The sequence below is a fragment of the Gymnodraco acuticeps genome, unplaced genomic scaffold, assembly GCF_902827175.1.
Source record: "Gymnodraco acuticeps unplaced genomic scaffold, fGymAcu1.1, whole genome shotgun sequence".
In the NCBI taxonomy this organism is placed as follows: Eukaryota; Metazoa; Chordata; class Actinopteri; order Perciformes; family Bathydraconidae; genus Gymnodraco; species Gymnodraco acuticeps.
Window position 1 is genome coordinate 71,376 of NW_022989977.1, and position 19,375 is coordinate 90,750.

At 41.8% G+C, this 19,375-nt stretch overlaps 1 protein-coding gene and 1 long non-coding RNA gene across 2 annotated transcripts; one reads left to right on the forward strand and one right to left on the reverse strand.

The window, feature by feature from the left end:
* On the forward strand, positions 1-17,008 carry cacng8b (calcium channel, voltage-dependent, gamma subunit 8b). The gene is given in 8 exon segments (XM_034211338.1): positions 1-555; positions 7,645-7,935; positions 8,808-8,884; positions 8,886-9,033; positions 12,025-12,111; positions 13,949-14,089; positions 14,386-14,718; positions 14,721-17,008. Coding segments are annotated over 7 exon segments (1,278 nt in total). The 5' UTR covers positions 1-555; positions 7,645-7,904; the 3' UTR covers positions 15,182-17,008.
* Positions 13,874-18,950, reverse strand: LOC117543215. The gene is made up of 3 exons (XR_004568540.1): positions 18,871-18,950; positions 17,749-17,801; positions 13,874-14,033 (listed from the first exon to the last, which is right to left on the reverse strand). It is a non-coding gene; the product is annotated as an uncharacterized LOC117543215 (long non-coding RNA).
* Positions 18,951-19,375: the final 425 nt, after the last annotated feature.

Here is a 19,375-nt window from a genome sequence, read left to right on the forward strand (position 1 = left end):
GGGGATGGGGGGGTGAACCTTTGCCATGATGTTGTAACGAAACATACTGTAGTAGATTTCATCTCGTGTCGATTCTGACATTACCCGGCATCATTTCCATCATTGAGGAGTTTTGGAGGGATGCGACAAGTTGCTTGCGTCGCGCTCAGAGTGGGAGAAATACATAGAGGAGCAGACAGGCAGGAGCGAGCATCCAACCGGAGGGTGGGGGGAGACGCATTCTCCCCCAGTACACACAAGCAGCGGCCACATCCACTGTAGACAAATCCGTGTTCAGTGACGTGTTTTGTATTAGCCTTTTTTTAATGCATGTTCAACCCTTTTCCATCACTGGCTGATTTAAAGATTTAATCCGGAATTGAGAATCCAGTCCCTCGCGTGCTTCTTATTTTCATCAACTCTAATCATCCCCCCTTTGCTATTTATTTATTTTTTGCCTCGATAGACCCGATATTCAGCCCATCCACCGTCCACCCCCTATCTTATTTTTTCCCTCCATCTCGTTCTCTCTGGGAGTGCGACGCGCTGCGAATCTCTGAAATAAGAAGCCTGCAGGTAAGACCTCTCCGAGCTTCTTTTAATGATTATAATTACACTGTGTCACTGTTGTTTTTACTTTGCAGCTTAATGGATCACAGTTCATTCAGTGTAATTTACACGCCACATTGATTTGTTTCACGTTGCCTGCAACTTAGCCTACTACTGACTGTGTAGAACCGTATTCACAGGGAAAGAATAATGATAATAATTCCCAGACTTCTGACACTTCACTGATTAAATGCTGAATGATAATTTTCCCACCTATTTCCGTGGGCCTATAATTAGCGACAGCAACGTCTATTATGCAAATGAAACCCTTATAATAGCCCATTTGAAGCTTTCCCCTGCATCCGCACCGCAGGTGTTGGGACTAAAATATCTATTGTATGTGCTGAAATGTGCTCGAACAAAGAGGAGTGATTTCTGTGGATGAGTATCATAATGTGCGATTTGTGTCCCAGTCCACTGAGTTTTCTCTTTACCGGCCGCTTGATGCTAGGCGTCCATTTTCCACCGTGTAGCCTATGCAGGCAGGGTGATGTGTATAGCCTCCTCTATTAATGAATGCACCGCAGTCCGCATCACTATACTTGAGCTTTGCACGCGCTGAGCTCCGAGCTTGTGTTAGTCTAATCGGGGTCTCAGCAGCTTCTGGACTCCTCCCGGTGCAAGGCCAGCATCTTAGCTTCGTGTTGGACCTGGGCCACATCATGTTATCTGATGCGTTATGAGATCATTTTCCTTTCAGCCCACTGTCTCCTCTCACAGGCCAACCTGTGCTCGGTGTTCTGACAGATCCAGAGGTAAAGGGCACCAAACATCTGGCACCTTATCAATCATTCATTTTTTCATCAGAGCTCTGATCACATCTGGGCTAATGGTGGAATGAAATGTGTTTGAATTGGAGATGCTATAGGAGTGTGCACTGCAGCATTCAGGAGTCACGGTGGCGTGCACTGTCAAAAACAAGGTAGTGAGTTATACCTGTCTTTGTTGAGGCTGCAGCCCATAGTACAACTCTCAATGCTTATCTTCATCTGATGTTAAACTAAAATGTGTTTACCTGCAGTAAAAGCACAAGATTTTCCCCTGTGAGCTGAGCTTTTGATTTAGGTGCTGCATCTCTTCAGAAAAGAGTCTGGCTTTCCCCTTTTACAGCAGCACAAGTGTCCATCAGCAGCACCTGCTCCTTTATGGTTCTTATGCCGGTCAAACTCTCACTTGATGTTGGCCGTTTAACAGGGATAAAGGTGAACTCTTTGACATTTCTATCATAGCACTTACCTGTAAAATGCTGGTGTCAATACATGAGCGTTGGTTGATAGTTAGTCTACTTTTGTTTATTTCGCTTTGTGGATGAAGAACTCAATTGTACAATCAATGAATCACCATTCTGTACAAAATCATCGTAAAAGATGGAGTTGATTTAAATAATTCCAACTCTAGTTGCAAGATCAAGGCCTGAGTCCGACTCCCAATAGAAGTATCACTTTAACCTTCCTTAAAGGGCATGTTCGACTATGTTTTTGCATTTCCATTGACTGTCCGCCTGTCCATCAATGGTCAGGACATTTCATTGAGGTATGGTTGGTACCACCATATGTTGTCATGCCCCCAGCGCCTCCGCATCCCACGTGGGAAACACTGTGTGTACTATGTTTGGTACGTGTTTGTAGCCTTGATGAATGTCTATGTAGATTTTGGAATACTTTCAAAAAACCCTTAGCCGCCTCTAAGATCTGCTGTTTACGCTGTAAGGTGACTCATTGCAGTCAATACCAGTGCCTAGCCCACACAGGCTCTAGTTGTGTTTTAGCGCCGGCCAAACCATAATCATCTAATACATGAGCGGTCCAGAAAAATCTGAAAGGACGTCTGTAACTTCTGAATGTTTCCACTTGTTCTGCCTTGCTGTTTCTCTCTTGTTTCATAGCTGGTTGGCTGTTGCTCCTTCATCTCCGTCTTACTCTCTGTTGCTCTCTCCGAGGAGAAGCAATTCTGCAATGATCATCACATCTGTCATGTTGCTATATTGTTCAGAGGATCAATGCCTTTGCAGGAATTCTCTTGATGGTGTACAGCAAGGATTCACAATGTTCCTCCCTCTCTTCAGGGAGCACAGAGGGAAAACCTGCATTGTATAAGAACACCAGACTCAGATACCTCAGTTTACATTTGATATCAGGGTCCAATAAAAGGCCAAATTATCGAAATATGAATGTGGACCTTCAGATCTCCGCAACAATATCAGTAAAACAAGCTCCATGATTGTAATCGTTCAAATTAAACAGTATTTGCCTCTTCAGTACAAAAACCTTGCTTATTATTCCAGTGAGCAGAGGCTTTTATCTTGACTCCTGTCTGAATGCCTGTGACCCATGCATCAATTAACCTCCAGCTTTGGTGTTTTTAAGTGCTTCGCTCAAGTAAGCACAGCCTCTGAGAGCAGGGTTTGTAAGAGCCTGTGATTGAACCGTATAGTGTCAGTGATATATTGTAGGCAGCCTGTCTGTGCAGAGGCATGCAGTGCAAACATACAGACACAGTGTTCACACGTCTGACAAGCAGGCATGCTCACTGGACTGGAGATACACAACATGTGACCTGTGACCAATGCCTTTTCAATCATTGCAACACTGTGTACTATACAGTATTAAAAAGATATGCAAATCAGACAGCTGCGTCAGCATTTCTACCAGTTCAAGGAGGTTTGTTAGAAAAAAAGAAGGACAGAGAAGGTTGTGAGTCTCACTGTAAATACATGAACATATTGGGTTGACTGGCAGAAAGTTCAACATCTTTGATAAAAATCGAGGTCCACATGAGCAGAAGGACTTTGCTTAGTTGTCTGTAACTCTATGCACTAATAAAGACCATGACATTTGGTTGAAAGCCATTGAAAAAGCAAGTGAGTGGATTTTGAGTTGAATGAAAAGTTGGGTTTTGTGAAACGCGCTATAGTAACCTCGCTTTCTTGCTGAGAGATGGGTGAAAAGATTAACACCACTCTCATAGAGGAGAGCGTTATTGATCTTGTCATCATTTCTCAACAAAAAAGCGAGGTTGCGTATATCCTTAAAAATGTCAACAATATAATCTTGTTTTTGTTTCACAGCAGCATTCATTTATTGATATGATTAAATGTCATAAACAAAATAACTTAACGTATCAATAATGACAATTTGCTGTTTTTATCATTGTGAATAAACTATGTTTGGTATCTGGACTGTTTGTCATACAGAACAAGCAATTTGAGGACATCTCATTGGACTGCGTGAAACTGGTATTCCTCTGAATTTTTGAAAATATTTCAGATTGTTACCGTAATAATCTAAATAAAAGGATTTTGCCTTTTTGAGTAGCTGTGATATATGCAGTTATTCATAGTTGTTTTCCTACCTTCGTTTCTGATGCAGTTGTATGGCTTGATAATAAATGAATAGCACATTTCCTTTAAGACAATAAAACATAAAACATGAATTTAAAGGGCCATCTTGAGTACGATCTGCTGTCCCTTCACTCTGTGCATAGTGCCATCTTCATCCATGCGCATGGTTGGTTCACGTGCACATGTTTTTAAGCATATGTTCATGGGTTCATGAGCGTCAGGTCATCCAGAGACACTTTATTTTGGGAGCCTCTTAGACCAAGGTGTTGCTGTCACTGCCTCCTCGGGCTGTTCTGCTCAGACAGGCAGAGTCTTGGTCACATGCAGGCAGAGGATGTTGGTGGACTCTTCACATGGGCTTAATGGCAATTCTGCTACGCTTTGAAGTGCCTTTTAAAGATGACCTATTTTATGATTTTATTGTCATCATTTTGACCGTTGTGGGGGTTTGAAGCTGCATATGTGCTTGCAAGCATGCTTAGGGTTTTGTTTGCGTGTTGATCTGGCTCTGTGCACCTGCGAGTTTGTCATGCATGTGAGTGTGTGAAGATGTGTGTGTGTGTGTGTGTGTGTGTGTGTGTGTGTGTGTGTGTGTGTGTGTGTGTGTGTGTGTGTGTGTGTGTGTGTGTGTGTGTGTGTGTGTGTGTGTGTGTGTGTGTGTGTTAGCCAGCTGTGGAATCTCAGCAATGAGCTCAGGTGTGTAACTTTTTTCATGATTAAGGAGAGAAATTATCTCAAGCTACCAAGAACCATTGTTCTGAATATGTATATGCATCAAGCACAAGGAATAGAATATGCTGCTTGTATTTTTAGAGCTGTCATCGTAAGTAGGCCAAGTACATTTAGTTTATTTTTCTCTTGGTCAAGCAATCAGTATAAGATTATGTCATTTTCACTTACTATACATCCCCGATATGGGTTATAATTCTTCTCCAGGACATGCAACAGTCAATGTAGTGTAACTGTGAGGTTGAACCAGTGTTGTGTATCTTCTCTGAAAACACTCACATTCGCACATAGAACCGCTTTCTTTCACATGTGTGGAAAAAACTTATTACAGATGTCATCATTTATTCAACAAGCAGTTTGGTAGTTGATTTATGCAATGAATAGCTAATGGAGCAGCTGCTACAAAATTCAAATCTCCTGTGTGATTTATGGCTGCATTATTGGAGCCACAACTCATTGCTTATATTTTATACAAGGTACTGAATTATATGATGCTGGGAATTACACAGGTAGATATGATTACATGTGAAGTTTTTTGACAAGTGAGGGGCCGGTTCCATAAATGACGCTGCAGCAGCTAGCTCCCAGAGCTAAGCCCTTGGCCTTTGTTGCTGCAGTACGTCTTGCTGCAGCTCATTGGCCTCTGGCCGGCCCTAAGAACGGGTGTTGCAAACGTACTATAAAAGCATCACAAGAGAAATCTAGCACTGGAAAGCTCAGAATTTTGGAAAAGGAATATTATGTCTTTTCAGTTTTTTAGGGATTGTTCAAAAGAGTGGTTAGGTGTTTTCCCCTAAGTCTAAGATGCTGGAATTGCGGCTAACCCAAAGAAAAGAGTGGACATCAATTTAAACATAAATATCTTTAAGCACCTTTTATTGTTGTCCACATTATTATAAACAGTTATCCTCTATACATGATCCATAAGGATATATCATATTGACTATATTGTAGAGTAAGGCTGAAATCAAGTATGAACAAGAGAAAGACCCTCCCTTCGCCACCTACATCCTTCTCCCAACCCGCAATCATTGTTGTACGGTCTAACCCTTTTAGTTCAACTTGCATACTCTATTTTTTTTTTTTTGCCCTCTTGTTCTTTCACGCTCCCTTGCTCTTATTCCCCTCGTTCCCCTCTTTCTTAGTTATTGGAGGAAAATAGAAATTACAGATAATTAAATGACAATTATGATCTCCTACACAGGGGAGTTTTCGCTATGGGGAATAACTTAGTAGGTTATTGTTGAGGTCATTCATTAAATACTGGAGTCAAAGACCACACACACACACACACACACACACACACACACACACACACACCCACACACACACACACACACACACACCCACACACACACCAAACTAGATACTGCATATTTTAGGCCTGGAGATAGTGTAAACCCTTCTGGTCATGTATTTTCCTAAGGGAGAGGCAGTATGCTGATAGGGTTGGAAGGTCATACTACACGTGCACGCACGCACGCGAGCATGCATGCACACACATACACACGGACACACTAATACGCTCATGCACAATCGCATTCACTTGTTTGCTTGCACATATGAACCCACAATGTATAAATAAGCCACACTGTGGTGGTGTCATTTGACATTTGACATAATAAGGAGCCTGAACGCAGAGATATGAGGCTAACTGTCTAACTGAGGGGAGCTGAGGGGAACATTACTGGGATTCAATAAGATTGGACTAGACCATCCTCTGTTGCACTGGAGAGGAAATGTGCACACACACAAAATAAATCCACACACAACACACCGTCTCTCCTTCTGTCTCTGAGGCAGCTCTGTTTGGGTCTCACAATGCAAACAGGATGTAACCTATTTTGATCACGGTGCCATATTGCATCATCAAATATTAACAGACTTGACTGCACTGCATTATGTCTGCTAAATAATGTTTGTTGAATAATCCATGCTGCTTTATCATATCCTTATATTTCTTCCATATTGCATCCATAAAAGACGCCGACAGAGCGGTTACTTCTCATCCTCTCGATGGCGTGTTGTATTTATTCATGTGTGTTGTGAGTACACGTGCTTTTGTGTGTGTGTTTGGAGCATCTGTGTCACCGTAGTCACACACATATCTATTGATAGAGCATTGGTCTGTCTGGGTTTCCCAGTCAACACTCACACACTGATTTGAAATATTCCCCTCTCATTTCTGCCTCTTTATTTCCCCTATCTGTTCTCTGCCCTCTCTCTGCCTCTTTCTCCCTCTATCCCTCGCCTGCCCCTCTCCCTTTCCCCCCCTCGCTCTATGCTGATCCAGACTTTGGAATTCAATGTTGCTATGGTAACAATGTCGGGTTGGTCCTCTCTGCCTCCCCCTCTTGCTCCTCTTATTCAGGCTAGATGCAACTCGCTGTAGAGTCATTCAGTCTTTAGCCCGTAATACTGTCACCTATAACTACTCTAATCTGTACGAGCGTCATCCCAATATGGTTCTATAACGTTTAAATAAAGCATCTATAATGTAAAATGTGTAGCTGATTTGACAGCAAATGAATCTGCAGCATGAATCTTCAGCCCTGCTAGCTGTCGTTAGGTACAGTGGTGATTTGAGGTAAATGCTCAAATATGCATGCTAACATGCTTACAATGCAGTCTGATTAAGAATTAAAACAATTAAATAAAAGTAATTCAATTTTGAGGAGGTATAATGTTCAAATGTTCACCATTTTAGTTTAGTGTGATCTATTTTGTTTTACTATCAAATTATATTTGATTATCTTCTTGATTAATTGGACCATCATTTGGTTTAAAAAATGATGAAATGTAGTAAATGGTGGACAAATAAAATGTTCTTAAAGAATGGTGTTACGTCTTAAACTGGCTTGATTTTTTAAAGTTAAGAACTCAAAGATCCCTCATTTCCTATTGTACTAATATGAATAATGTTTTTTATTCTTTTATCTAAATAAGCTAATGAAATGTAAAATCCACCCTGTGTTGATTTATTTTAGGTGCAGCAGCAGAAAAGTGACCATGATGCAAGTTTTCTGCTAACGGACGGAGAACGGGACAACCGTCCAAGCCACAACCTCCACCAGCAACAGCTTTCCAGTGAGAAAGAAAGAACGAGAGAGAGAGCAAGAGTAAGAGGCAAAAGAGAGAGAACGAGTGCAAGAAGGAGAGAGGGGAGCGGGTGAAAACAGTAGATGGATGCTGTCCGGATTGAGGGGACAGCACGTTCTTCACTGACGAGGAAAAGAAAGATTTCAAGATGGAGTCGAAGGATAGAAACTCGGCGTCAGGTAAGTCTTGACCGGTTGAAAGTTGGCTTTAGTCTTTTACAATGTCAGAATCAGTATTACCTTTTGAAAGGGAAACTTTGAATGCTTAACATACAAGAGAGTGTCTCAGTAGCGATAGCAGGCCACTAAGGCAACTTTATTCCAACTAAGACACGCATGGGTCAATGATACGAGCTGCATGATTCAATTTGTGTGAGAGCATACATGCTTGTTTGTATGTAAAAGGTGCGCCCACACTTTTCCTTCCTAATAATCAGATCCAAGGTGATATCATGTTAGACTGTGTGTATTTGTGTGTGTGTGTGTGTGTGTGTGTGTGTGTGTGTGTGTGTGTGTGTGTGTGTGTGGTGTGTGTGTGTGTGTTGTGTGTGTGTGTGTGTGTGTGTGGTGTGTGTGTGTGTGTGTGTGTGTGTGTGTGTGTGTGTGTGTGTGTGTGGTGTGTGTGTGTGTCTGTTTGTGTATTCATCTCCAGCCCTGCTGATTCTGATGGGGAAATGGTGTCAGGGTCATGAATATGGAGTACTCTGAGATTGGGAGGGTGTGATCTGTTGTGTTTCACATCAATTTCTGTCTTGTTAAGCGGAGTCAGCAGTCAACCAACTCTCCTCCAAGGACACATCATAAAGCCACTTATGCACCTCCTACATCCGCCCCTCCTCGCTCTTGCCTTTTTTCTCATCGCCTCCCTCTCTGCCTCCCACCTTCACCTCCTCTTGCCCCTCATCATCTCACCTGAACGTTGTGCTGTCTTTTCAATAAACTTAACTTTGTGTAAGGTTGTCAACTCACCTCTGCTTTGTAACTCCATTCTTTCTTGTTCTTTAACTTATTTCCCTCTCCTCCATTCCTCCTCCTTTGTTTTCTCTTTGAAGGCATGGTGTGTGAGAAGGGGATCCAGATCCTCCTCACCACCGTGGGGGCATTTGCTGCCTTTGGCCTGATGACGGTGGGCAATAGGGACGGACTACTGGCTGTACTCCCGTGCCATGATCTGCAACAGCACAGCCAATGTTACGGGGGAGGATCCCCATAACAAGGACAAGAAGGATCCCGGGGCGCTCACCCACTCTGGACTGTGGAGGATATGCTGCCTGGAAGGTAAAGAAGAAGTTGTTGGAGATATTTTAGGTCTATGGGTGTGATTTGGACTGAAGGGGATGCATGCTGGAATAGGTTTGCTTTGTTTGAGGCTGTTGAGTTCAGTGAGGAGGCTGCAGTGAAAGCTGATACAGGATCTGGCAGCACAGCTCTGGTTACTTATAAACTTGTTAGTATATAATTAATCAAAATGTAGTCGGACTAAACTGTAGGGACCCGAAGGTGAGCAGGGAAAATAAATCCTTCGAAGATAGAAGAAATACATATTCATGTTTTTGCTGTTGTTGCAGTGTAAGTGATGACATAAATATGAGTGAATTCAGCTGACCTTAGCGTGTATATTTGAAACAGGAGGAAACCACCTTCCTGTCCCACAGTACCAGCACCTCTAAAGCTCTACATGTTATATCTTATTTGTGGTTTGTTATTTGTTAAATCCGTAAAAAGACTGAATTGTAAAAATGAAAATTCGCAAAAAAGTCCAAATTGGCATCACCCTGTTAGCAGTTTGTGTAGTAAGCTAAGCTAACCAGCTGCTAAATTAAGCTCAATATTTACTCTAGGCCTACCTACAGAGAGTGGTATCAATGTTCTCTTCTAACTCAGGACATTAAAGTTATTTCCCATATTTCTCAACTATTCCTTCAAGTGTTCTTTCTAGTCTTAACTTCACAATGTAAGGTACGGGTGAATGGGGAGTTATTGCCCATTATACTTGTAGAATAATTCAGATTGTCACACAATAATGTAGAGATTTCTGTATTCAGACTTTGATGTATTCACAAGCTCTTGTCTTTTTGTCTCGTCAAAATTGAGTGGGAGGCACTGGATAATGTGGAGTGTTAATATATTGGCGATGTCAAAGCTTTTAATTGTTTCCATCAGTCACCATGTGTTGTCATTTCTTGTTTTCCTTGTGTTGCAAAGCAGAATCAGTATAAGTGTGTTCTGCAGTGTTCGTCTTTAACTTGACCTTCGGACACTTCGTTCCGAAAGCTGCTGCATTGCTGTGATATCAGTAATCATTAGCAGTAACACATACACAATCTATTTGTATTTGTTAGACCGTACCATAATGACAAGAAAACAATTCAGCATAATTGCAGTATAATTACATGATACTGAAGCGTAACCCTCACTCAAAATAATCCATTAATCATTGTGTTGGATTCCGGCTGCAGTACAGTCATTTAATGTAAGTGCTGAAACAAAAGGCCCACATTCACCCGACGCCTATCAACTTCTCACTCCGAGTGGCGGAAGCTACAGGAACTGGCATAGGCCATCTCTCAATCCTCAGCTTGTCACTGCAAAACAAGCTACTAATTCATTATACATTACACGGCCTGGCTAACACTCCACAGTAAGGGCTGTGATGGAGCTAACAGTGAAGCAGCTACAGACAAAGGGGTGGTGTGATTTAGTGATCTGTGCCTTTGCTCACATACAGACTTCTGTCTCCAGGAAAACCTCTTGGCTCTCCTTATAAAGCATCCGCGGCCCATCCTGGGCTTGGTCATCGTACAAAGCTAATTTGTCCTCATCTCTAAGCTTCCTGATAGCAAAGCAGCCAATTAGAGATAAGCTCGAGCCCTTGCAGCACTGCTGCAGTGCACCCCCACCCACTCCCTCCGTCGCCTCACTCTTTCAGTTTCTCCGCCTGCTATCCCTCTGTCTCACTCCCCCAAACATTATATTTAGTCTTTCACTGGTTTCTCCTCCGTTTCCCCCCTCATAGTTTCCTCTCTTGCGGTCTTTTCTACCCCATCGCGGTGCAGCAGAGCTGACAGTGTCTTGGCATGGCTTAGAGGTCAAGTATCCTTGATGTCTGTGGAGTATTCAGCCAAGAGAGATGCTCAGTAGTCGTGCAGCGAGGTGTAGCTGGAGTAGAAATGCAGGACATGCTAGCTCTAAAAGATTTATGCCCGTGGGTGGGTGGCACATTATGCTGTGGATAGAGATGTGTCCTGTCCTCCTCTCCAGCCCTTCTGCAGATTCACTGAAGGTGGGGCTGCCCTGAATTACCTGTCGGCCATTTCTCATTTTAATAGAACATTTCTTTATTCATTTATAACCAACCCCCACAACTCTGTCAGCTGAGATCTGGCACCCCTTCACCCTACACCATGTGTCAGGCCTTATATTTATTATTAACAGGATATCTATCGAAATACTAATACTAATGAAATTATTTTGATTATATAAAGGTGGATGTTGTTAAAATGGGACTCAACCCCATGCTTTCAGGCAAGACTATAACCTGAACACACTTAAATCGCTTATTTAATCCCATTTTTTTATTGCGAGGATAACACAGAATAACCAAGCTAATAGGTCCACATAAAATGTACGTCTTTTAATGAGAAGCTGTTAGAGATGCATGTTTCAGGTGCAGGGATTCAGTGATCATTCCTTGTTTTTAGGAACTGAAGGAAATCTGCCAAACGTACACTAATGTCTCAAAGATAAATGCATGAAGGGCACCTAAAGCTCCTGATGACAACACTGATCTGTGTGCCTCAACTGATTTACCTCCGGTTTCTTTACAGAATAACCATGTGGAGGAATATAAGAGCTGTGAGAAAGAGACCTGCTCACCCCACATCTGTCCGTCTCTCCCTCCGTCTGTGTCTCTTCATTCCATCACTTCCATTCATCTTCCTCACATTCCATCCATCAGCAACAGTGGTGTGCTGTCATCATCGTGCGTGCACCCCTCCGTTCGTCTGTCTGTCTACATACCAGACCCCGACGGTACTTATTTGTCTGCCTATGTCTGCATTTATTTATGTTGTGTGTGTGTGTTTACTATATGTGTGTGATGTTACTAACTTGCATGCAGTAAGTGGAAGTTTAACAAAGATATGACTGTGTTTAGGTCTCTAGTTTGTCCCTCAGAAGGATATGTGTTTCTTTTCCTAAGGTTACACAGCTATGATTTATGTTTTATTGTGGTCTGGTCACCCACTGTTTTTTCCTCTCAAACCTCAGGAGTAAAGAGAGGAGTGTGTTTCTCAAATCAAAACCACTTCCCAGAAGATGCAGACTTTGACCATGACGGGGCAGAGTACGTCCTACGTAAGTCAATATCAGCATTACTTGGCATGGATGATGAATGAATGAGAGAAGCCTGCTTATGAATAAGAGGCAGAAGATTATCTCTGCAAGAAATAAACATGTAACACTGTGCACAGGAAGTCAGGGGAGATGGGGTGCCCTAGTTCGTTCTCAATGCCCTGCAGTGATATTTTCTTATCCATGATATGCTACATGTGTGCCTGTGCATACATAAAGAACGGCTTGTGTTCTGTTTACAATGTTGCAGAGGCATTTTGCTGGCATTTAGGTGGCATTTCTCTCCCATGGCCTAGTTGTTCTAGATGAGAGCAGAGTGCTAGAGTGGTGTGTGGGTGTGTGTGTGTGTGTGTGTGCTGTGTGTGTGTGTGTGTGTGTGTGTGTGTGTGTGTGTGTGTGTGTGTGTGTGTGTGTGTGTGTGTGTGTGTTGTGTGTGTGTGTGTGTGTGGTGTGTGTGTGTGTGTGTGGTGTGTGTGTGTGTGTGTTGTGTGTGTGTGTGTGTGCGTGTCAGTATGTGTGTTGCATGGTTGGCAGACCTGCTGAAAGCACTGAAGGCCACATGGGGAGGGGTTTGATTCGATTGTATGTCTAAAACTGAGTAATGAATTTCCTCACAATGTATTATGTATATTGTTTAATGGAGCAGCTTTTACCATTGTCACTTTTTGTTACTATGTTTCTGCATCCTCTTAGTATTAATCAAGTTTATGGTGTATTATTTAACACTTTTTTTTCTATTTGGTGACAAAGACGGTTACTGATAGAGCAGGCTCTGTTACTGTACATACTTCAATCAAAATGCTCTACAACAAAAGAAAATTGGAGTATTGTATGCAGCATTGTTTACCCTTCCTAGATTAGATATTTAGACAACTTAAAGCCATATTGAGCTTTAAGAGAATAGGGTGTTTGTTAGCTTGTTGGTGAGGCTGTGGCTCAGTGGGTTTGTGCGCTGAATTTAGTGCGCTGAACTTTGTGTCCCTGGGCAAGACACTTCACCCCAAATTGCTCCTGTGGGGATTGTCCACAGTACTGAATGTATGTAAGTCGCTTTGGATAAAAGCGTCTAACAAGTGACATGTAATGTAATGTAATGTCAACATTGTGAGTTTAACAAACGTTAAACTCTCGGTGTGGCCTGATCTTTCAAGATAGTGTTGACAGACACAGGCTTAAAAAAGTTTAATTTACTCCTAATATAATAATGAAAAATGCCATTTTAGTGTCAGAACAGGCTTTGTGCTCGAGGCAATATAAGAACACATTTCCTCCGATTTTTGTTTGTATCAACTCTTGTCTCTTATTGTGTAAGTACTGATAATGCCTCACCTTTATGTTATGTAACTGCATGAGGCCCTATGTGGAAAATATGTGACTGCTTTGAAAAATGGGTACAAGATTTACTTAAAGGTAGGGTAGGTAAGAATGGAGAAACCAGCTCGAGTGCGCTAGAATTTGAAAGTACGCAGCCGAAAAAAAAAAAAAGCTAAAATAATTCGTCATGTTTTTTACAGCACCACGGCTTCCACAAATGAAATGTTTTTATGTATTTATTGTCAAAGCATTTAATATATTCATTGCTATCGGGATGTTAAGAGCATTCCATGGAATATAACAAAAAGTGTTTCTGAAGGGAATTACCTACCCCACCTTTAAGTAACTATTGGGCGAGAGAATAGGTCAAAGTGTGTGCTCACATTTACTCCAAGTGATTATTATATATATTATATAATAAAACTGTAAGAAAATCTAGAATTTAGTCCCATTTACTTTACAGAATATTTCCACTCCTTCTCATTTCCACTTCCTGCTGTTCCCCATTATCCTCTCCTCTGTTCAGGGGTAGTCAGGGCTTCCAACATCTTCCCGATCCTCAGTGCCATCCTGCTGCTGATGGGAGGGGTCTGCATCGCTGCTAGTCGGTTCTATAAGAGCAAGAGGAACATCATTCTCGGGGCTGGAATTCTCTTTGTGGCTGCAGGTAACTCAGAAATACTGTGTGTACAGACAATGTGTGTGGCTGTGCGTGTAAGTGGTGGTCTGGAGAATACAACTTGCCCTAACAGTCTTTGTTCTTTGTTTAGGAGTGTGGCTGTGTTTAGACTATTCTGTCAGTTTAACAGAGAGTTTAACATTCAACATTCATCTTGCCAGTTGTCTTTTATTGGGGATGTCACAAATCATCACGTCAGACAAATGTGTTTATTAGTACTGTAAGTTGGTCTGTCTGACTTTATTTAGCTCTTTCATAAATACCGTATTTCTGTACTCCCTCAGGGCTGAGTAACATAATTGGTGTGATAGTGTACATCTCAGCTGCCCTCGGGGACATCTCTCCTAAGAAGGACGAGGATAAGAAGTGGCAGTACTCCTACGGTTGGTCATTTTACTTTGGAGGCCTGTCCTTCATCATGGCAGAGATGGTGGGGGTGCTGGCTGTCAACATCTACATCGAGAAGAACAAGGAGCTGCGATGCCGCTCGCGCACCGACATTTTCAAGAGTACCACGCACGCCATGCTCCGCCTGCCCAGCTACCGCTTCCGCCGCCGCCCTCCCCGCTCTTCCTCCCGCTCCACCGACCCCTCACGCTCTCGAGACCCCCTCACCTGTAGGGGGGGGGCAAAAACTTCGGCCTGCCTCCCTCTGCGCTGCTTTCCCAGGGCCCCATCTCAGTGTCCACTTTACCAAACCCCCACTCTCGCTCTCACACGGCCCTGGCTGGAGGTGACATCTCTCTCTACACGTTGTCCCGCGACCCCAAACTGGGGGGTCTGCCGCCCATGTATGGAACGGTGGACAGGGCCACGCTCTACCAGCTCCACAACTGCTTCCCAAAGGATGGAGGGGGAGGGGGGGTGATGTTGAGTGGTACACTCCCTTCTCTTAAGTCCCACAACCCTTCCAATTCTTCCAACTCCAACACGGCAATGCCCAACTCAGTGGGCTCCGGCCCTCCACCATTCACCTCGTCCACAGGAGACAGGGAGCGAGGCATGGGGACACTGGACAGGCTGAAGGGGGACAGGGAGAGCAACTCTAACACCCTCAATAGGAAGACAACGCCTGTGTAGAGTGAGGGTTTGAGGGGGGGAGGCGAGGAGGAAGGGAGAGAAGGAGAGTGGGTAGAAATGAAAGAGTCAAGGTAGAGAGGAGCAGTCGCTGTGGCTCAACAGGAAATATATAGACAGACAGGTAGTGAAATCTCTCCCTCCATGTTCACTGTTACTTAGTCTGCTCAACCTCACTGAGAACAAAAAGAAGATGAGTAATAACAGAGTGATAATAACAACAACAATGAAATTTCACAATAAAACTATTTTGATATTTTAACATGCTAGAAATGATTTATTTTGTTAATGATCAAACGCAATTAACCTTGGGCTATAATGAAAATGTTTCACATACTTTTTGTGCAATATTACTGCTAATTAACCAGATCATCATTAATGTAAAATTGTTGTTGTGATTATTCTTAGCGTTATTACAGGCTAGCCGTATTTGCAAACACTATAGTTTGGAATGAAAATTTGAATTTTCATGTTACTTTCTCTCTGATTTCGATCTGACGACTTTTACTGTGAATTTCTTCCATGCAGAGCCGCTGGACTGCCAGTGAGCTGTGTGTAACTGTGTCAAAGTGTCAAGCATGAGTGTGCACAATATGTGGGAGAATGAGGGCCTGTAATTTTTTTACCCCATATTATATAATTTTCATTTATAACATGAATTCAGATTTGAATACTGTAAATTGTCTTCCAATATTGATACTGAAAGAAATGCAACAATAATGTGAGTGACTGAGAAAACTGACCAACGTCATTGTTATTATAAGTCTGAGTTTTCTATGGGCCTCTGTTAGTCTTATTTCCATTCTAATCAGTGTTAACAGTAGTACTTGTAGCTATAGTCGTGTTGAAGATGTTTGTTCTTGGGCATTAACAGAAACCTCTGACTGGAGGAAGCAGAAAAAAGAGATATAGAATAATACATTTGTACAGATTCAGGTAAAGGTTACTGCCTGAGCAGAAAAACTAAAAACCTAATCATTTTTTTTCTATGAAGAGTCCCAAAGTGAGACATGCAACTCATCATTTTCAGTGGCAAAAAAAGACAATATGTATATGTGGGTTGAGAGGGTTTAAAAAAACACTATAGAGAAAAACTTTTGAAAAGATACATGTACATTGTAATTTACGCATACATATATTTGTAAAGTCTATAGATACGTTTTTTCGGGACCACTGTTCAAACTGGGTATGCATTTTGGGCTGTTTTGTTCCCGGTGCCCCCCCCTGGACTCTTGTTGGACGGTTTCATCCTCTAACCCTGCGCAGCCATACTTGCTCCCCAAGCCCCCCCGCCAGTATTTGGTCACATGATCAGCGTTCCTCAACTCTATCACATGACCACGAACAGATTCACTAGACGACCCCCCAAACCTCCCCAAAGATTCTTTTCACTGTGCTTCCCCTGTGACCCCCGGCTCTTAAGTCTGAACTCTGACACGATCTGTTTATGTTGAGGAGAATGTAAACACTTTACCGTCCCGTCCCCTTTTACACCCTTTCCCCCCCCCCCCACACTCTCTTCTAAACGTCCCGAGTGACTGCAGATCCGGGTTGAAACCATGGACACGCCGCTACATGATATAATGAAGAAGCAAAACAAAACAACGAGACGCTTCCAGATTCTATTGGTTTTCATTTCTTTGATTTCATTTGAAAAAAAGAATAATGTGATTAAAAACTGCACACAGATAGCATTTATGTGGGCAATATGAATAGTATGTAGTTGAGAATAGATATATCTAGACAAATGATTATGGTTTATCTAAATGTGTGATAAACTTAAACACTGTATTGCACGAAGTTTATAAAAAAAACAATAACAGACATATACACAGACTGCTGTCTTTTGTTTCTGTTTGCCAAGAAAAAAGAATGGGGTCTCTTCTGATGATCAGAGTGAGCTTATACCTGTGTTGAGTTTTCTCAAGAGCATCTGTCGACAGTCAATAAGTATTCAGACCATTTACTTCAAGTGGCTATAATTAAAATGTATTTGTTAACAATGTATTTAAAGTTAAATTCTGCAGCTCCCCTCGGATTTAGGGAGCTTTAGAGCGAGTTTTCCCGCCAACATCTTAACTGTTTTGGTTCACTCAAATCCGCATTGTTTTCGGTTTAAACTAGCAACTGCTTTCAGCATAAAACTAAAGCATTAAAGTCACACTTACTGCCCACACAAACACAGTGAGCGACATGCTAGTGGACGGAGTGGAGCATTTAGCAGCTAAATAGACAGATATTAACCTCAAAAAAGAGCTAAAAGAAAGTGAATATTTAACTTAAATCATTAGGAAAGCAGAAACACAACCTCAAACGATGATGATGTATCTTTCTAACAGCTAGATGATAAACATCTCTTTGCTAACAATTTCAAAAAATAATAACACTTATTGCAGGTTTAGTTAAAATAGCAATAGCAAACTTTAGAGCATTTACTATCATTAAAAGTTAAATGAATGTGTTTATTTTACTCAACATTGCTGATCTTCATTGTACAGAATAATATCTGTGCAGTCTGACACTAGAGAATTATCTTTCACATTTTTGTTGCTGAAAGTTTCTCTACTCACCAAATGAAGACTTGTACATAGCCATTGGTAAGTCTTTGGTAGCCAATCGTGATCTGAAATGCAACCGGATCAAGCGTGATATAAACACTTGAACCTATTCTGAGCATAGACTCTACAGGGAAGTAGAAGACTTTGTGTCCTGTACTTAAATATTGAAATACAATATGTTCGTGATTCATAAGTTGAGATAGTCATCTTAGTTCAATCCAGAAAATATATAGTTGTCTCAAACATGTCTACAGAGAATTTCTAAGTCAAGAAGTATAGGGACAAATTATGCTACACTTAAAGTATGAGAAAGAAAGAAACAATACTGTACTAAAGTTCAGTACTTGATAAAGTGCATTCAGTCACTTCCCACCACTATGTTGTCTTAAGTGGACAAATCATAGCTCTAAGTTGCTCAAGGTCTCTTAGCAATCTTTGATGTGTTGTGATCCTAAAAAGAATTTGACCTTTGTTGTCAGACCTGTATAATATTTGCAAATAAATGGGAAGCACCAGATGGGCTGTATGTAAAATATGATAATGAGAAAAGCATCTCAAATTAATTCATAGCATTTTCCTATGACTACCTAAGCACATATTTTTCTTACTGATAGGCCATCTGGTACCTCATGCATGTTTTTGTATGAACAATTATGAAGTACTGTGAAAGTGTGCTTCTGGCTGTTCGTATTAACTGTTGGTAGTAATACTTACAAATAGCAATGCACCAATTGTAAGATAAACCATTGACTTATTTCCCATAAATCCCACATAATAGTTGTCCATGACAGGTGACGTAGTTGTCTATAAAAAGCGACAACATTTACCATGGATGAGGTCAGGGTGGATAGGTGGGTTTTAAAGGACAACACTTTCACCCAGGAGACCGCATTTCTTGTTCTGTGTGAAATCAAAATTAAACGTTGACTTGTTTTTAAAGTAACCAAATTCCCATAATTTCTGTATTTTACTGTTTTACCAAAGATCATGATCGATTCCCATTCTTAAACCTGATCAACTTTTTTCAGTTGTCCTGCGCTCCGGGGTTGTCTAATGTTGCTAAACATTAATAGGAAAATTACAAAAAACAAAATTACTTTCCATAAGATATCATTGCACCATTTTATGACTAACCGTTGGCGTTGGTACCTTCAGGTCCACTTTAGGTTTTGCTTGACCTCACAGGGTTGATCACTTGTAAGGAGGAAAGTGGGAATATTTCCAGTGTGGTTTAAGATGCGGGAGTCCCTTCAGAGACAAGAAATTGTACTTAAGATGCATTAGGGCCGAGGGAAGCAGTGTCACATCCTTGACAAGGGGCCTGAGATTACTAGCGGTGCTCGGGACCCTGAGGATTATCTGGAGTGCCTTTCCCTGCTATTGTCATACCTACACAGTCTAGTTTTAGTCACAGTGATGCAGCCCAGCTTTAGTGAGGAAGGATGAGAGGTGGCCAAAGCAAACCCCTTTCTATCAAGAGACCCATTTACAAACATGCAGCTATTGGTTGTGCCCCACTTGTCACAGAGTCTCAGTAGCACTATTAACAGCTAAATATACAACCAGGATAGTGTGTCATGTGGATTCAGTTTCTGCCCACTGAGAGTTAAATGGATGTGTGAGTGTGTGTGCAGGTGCC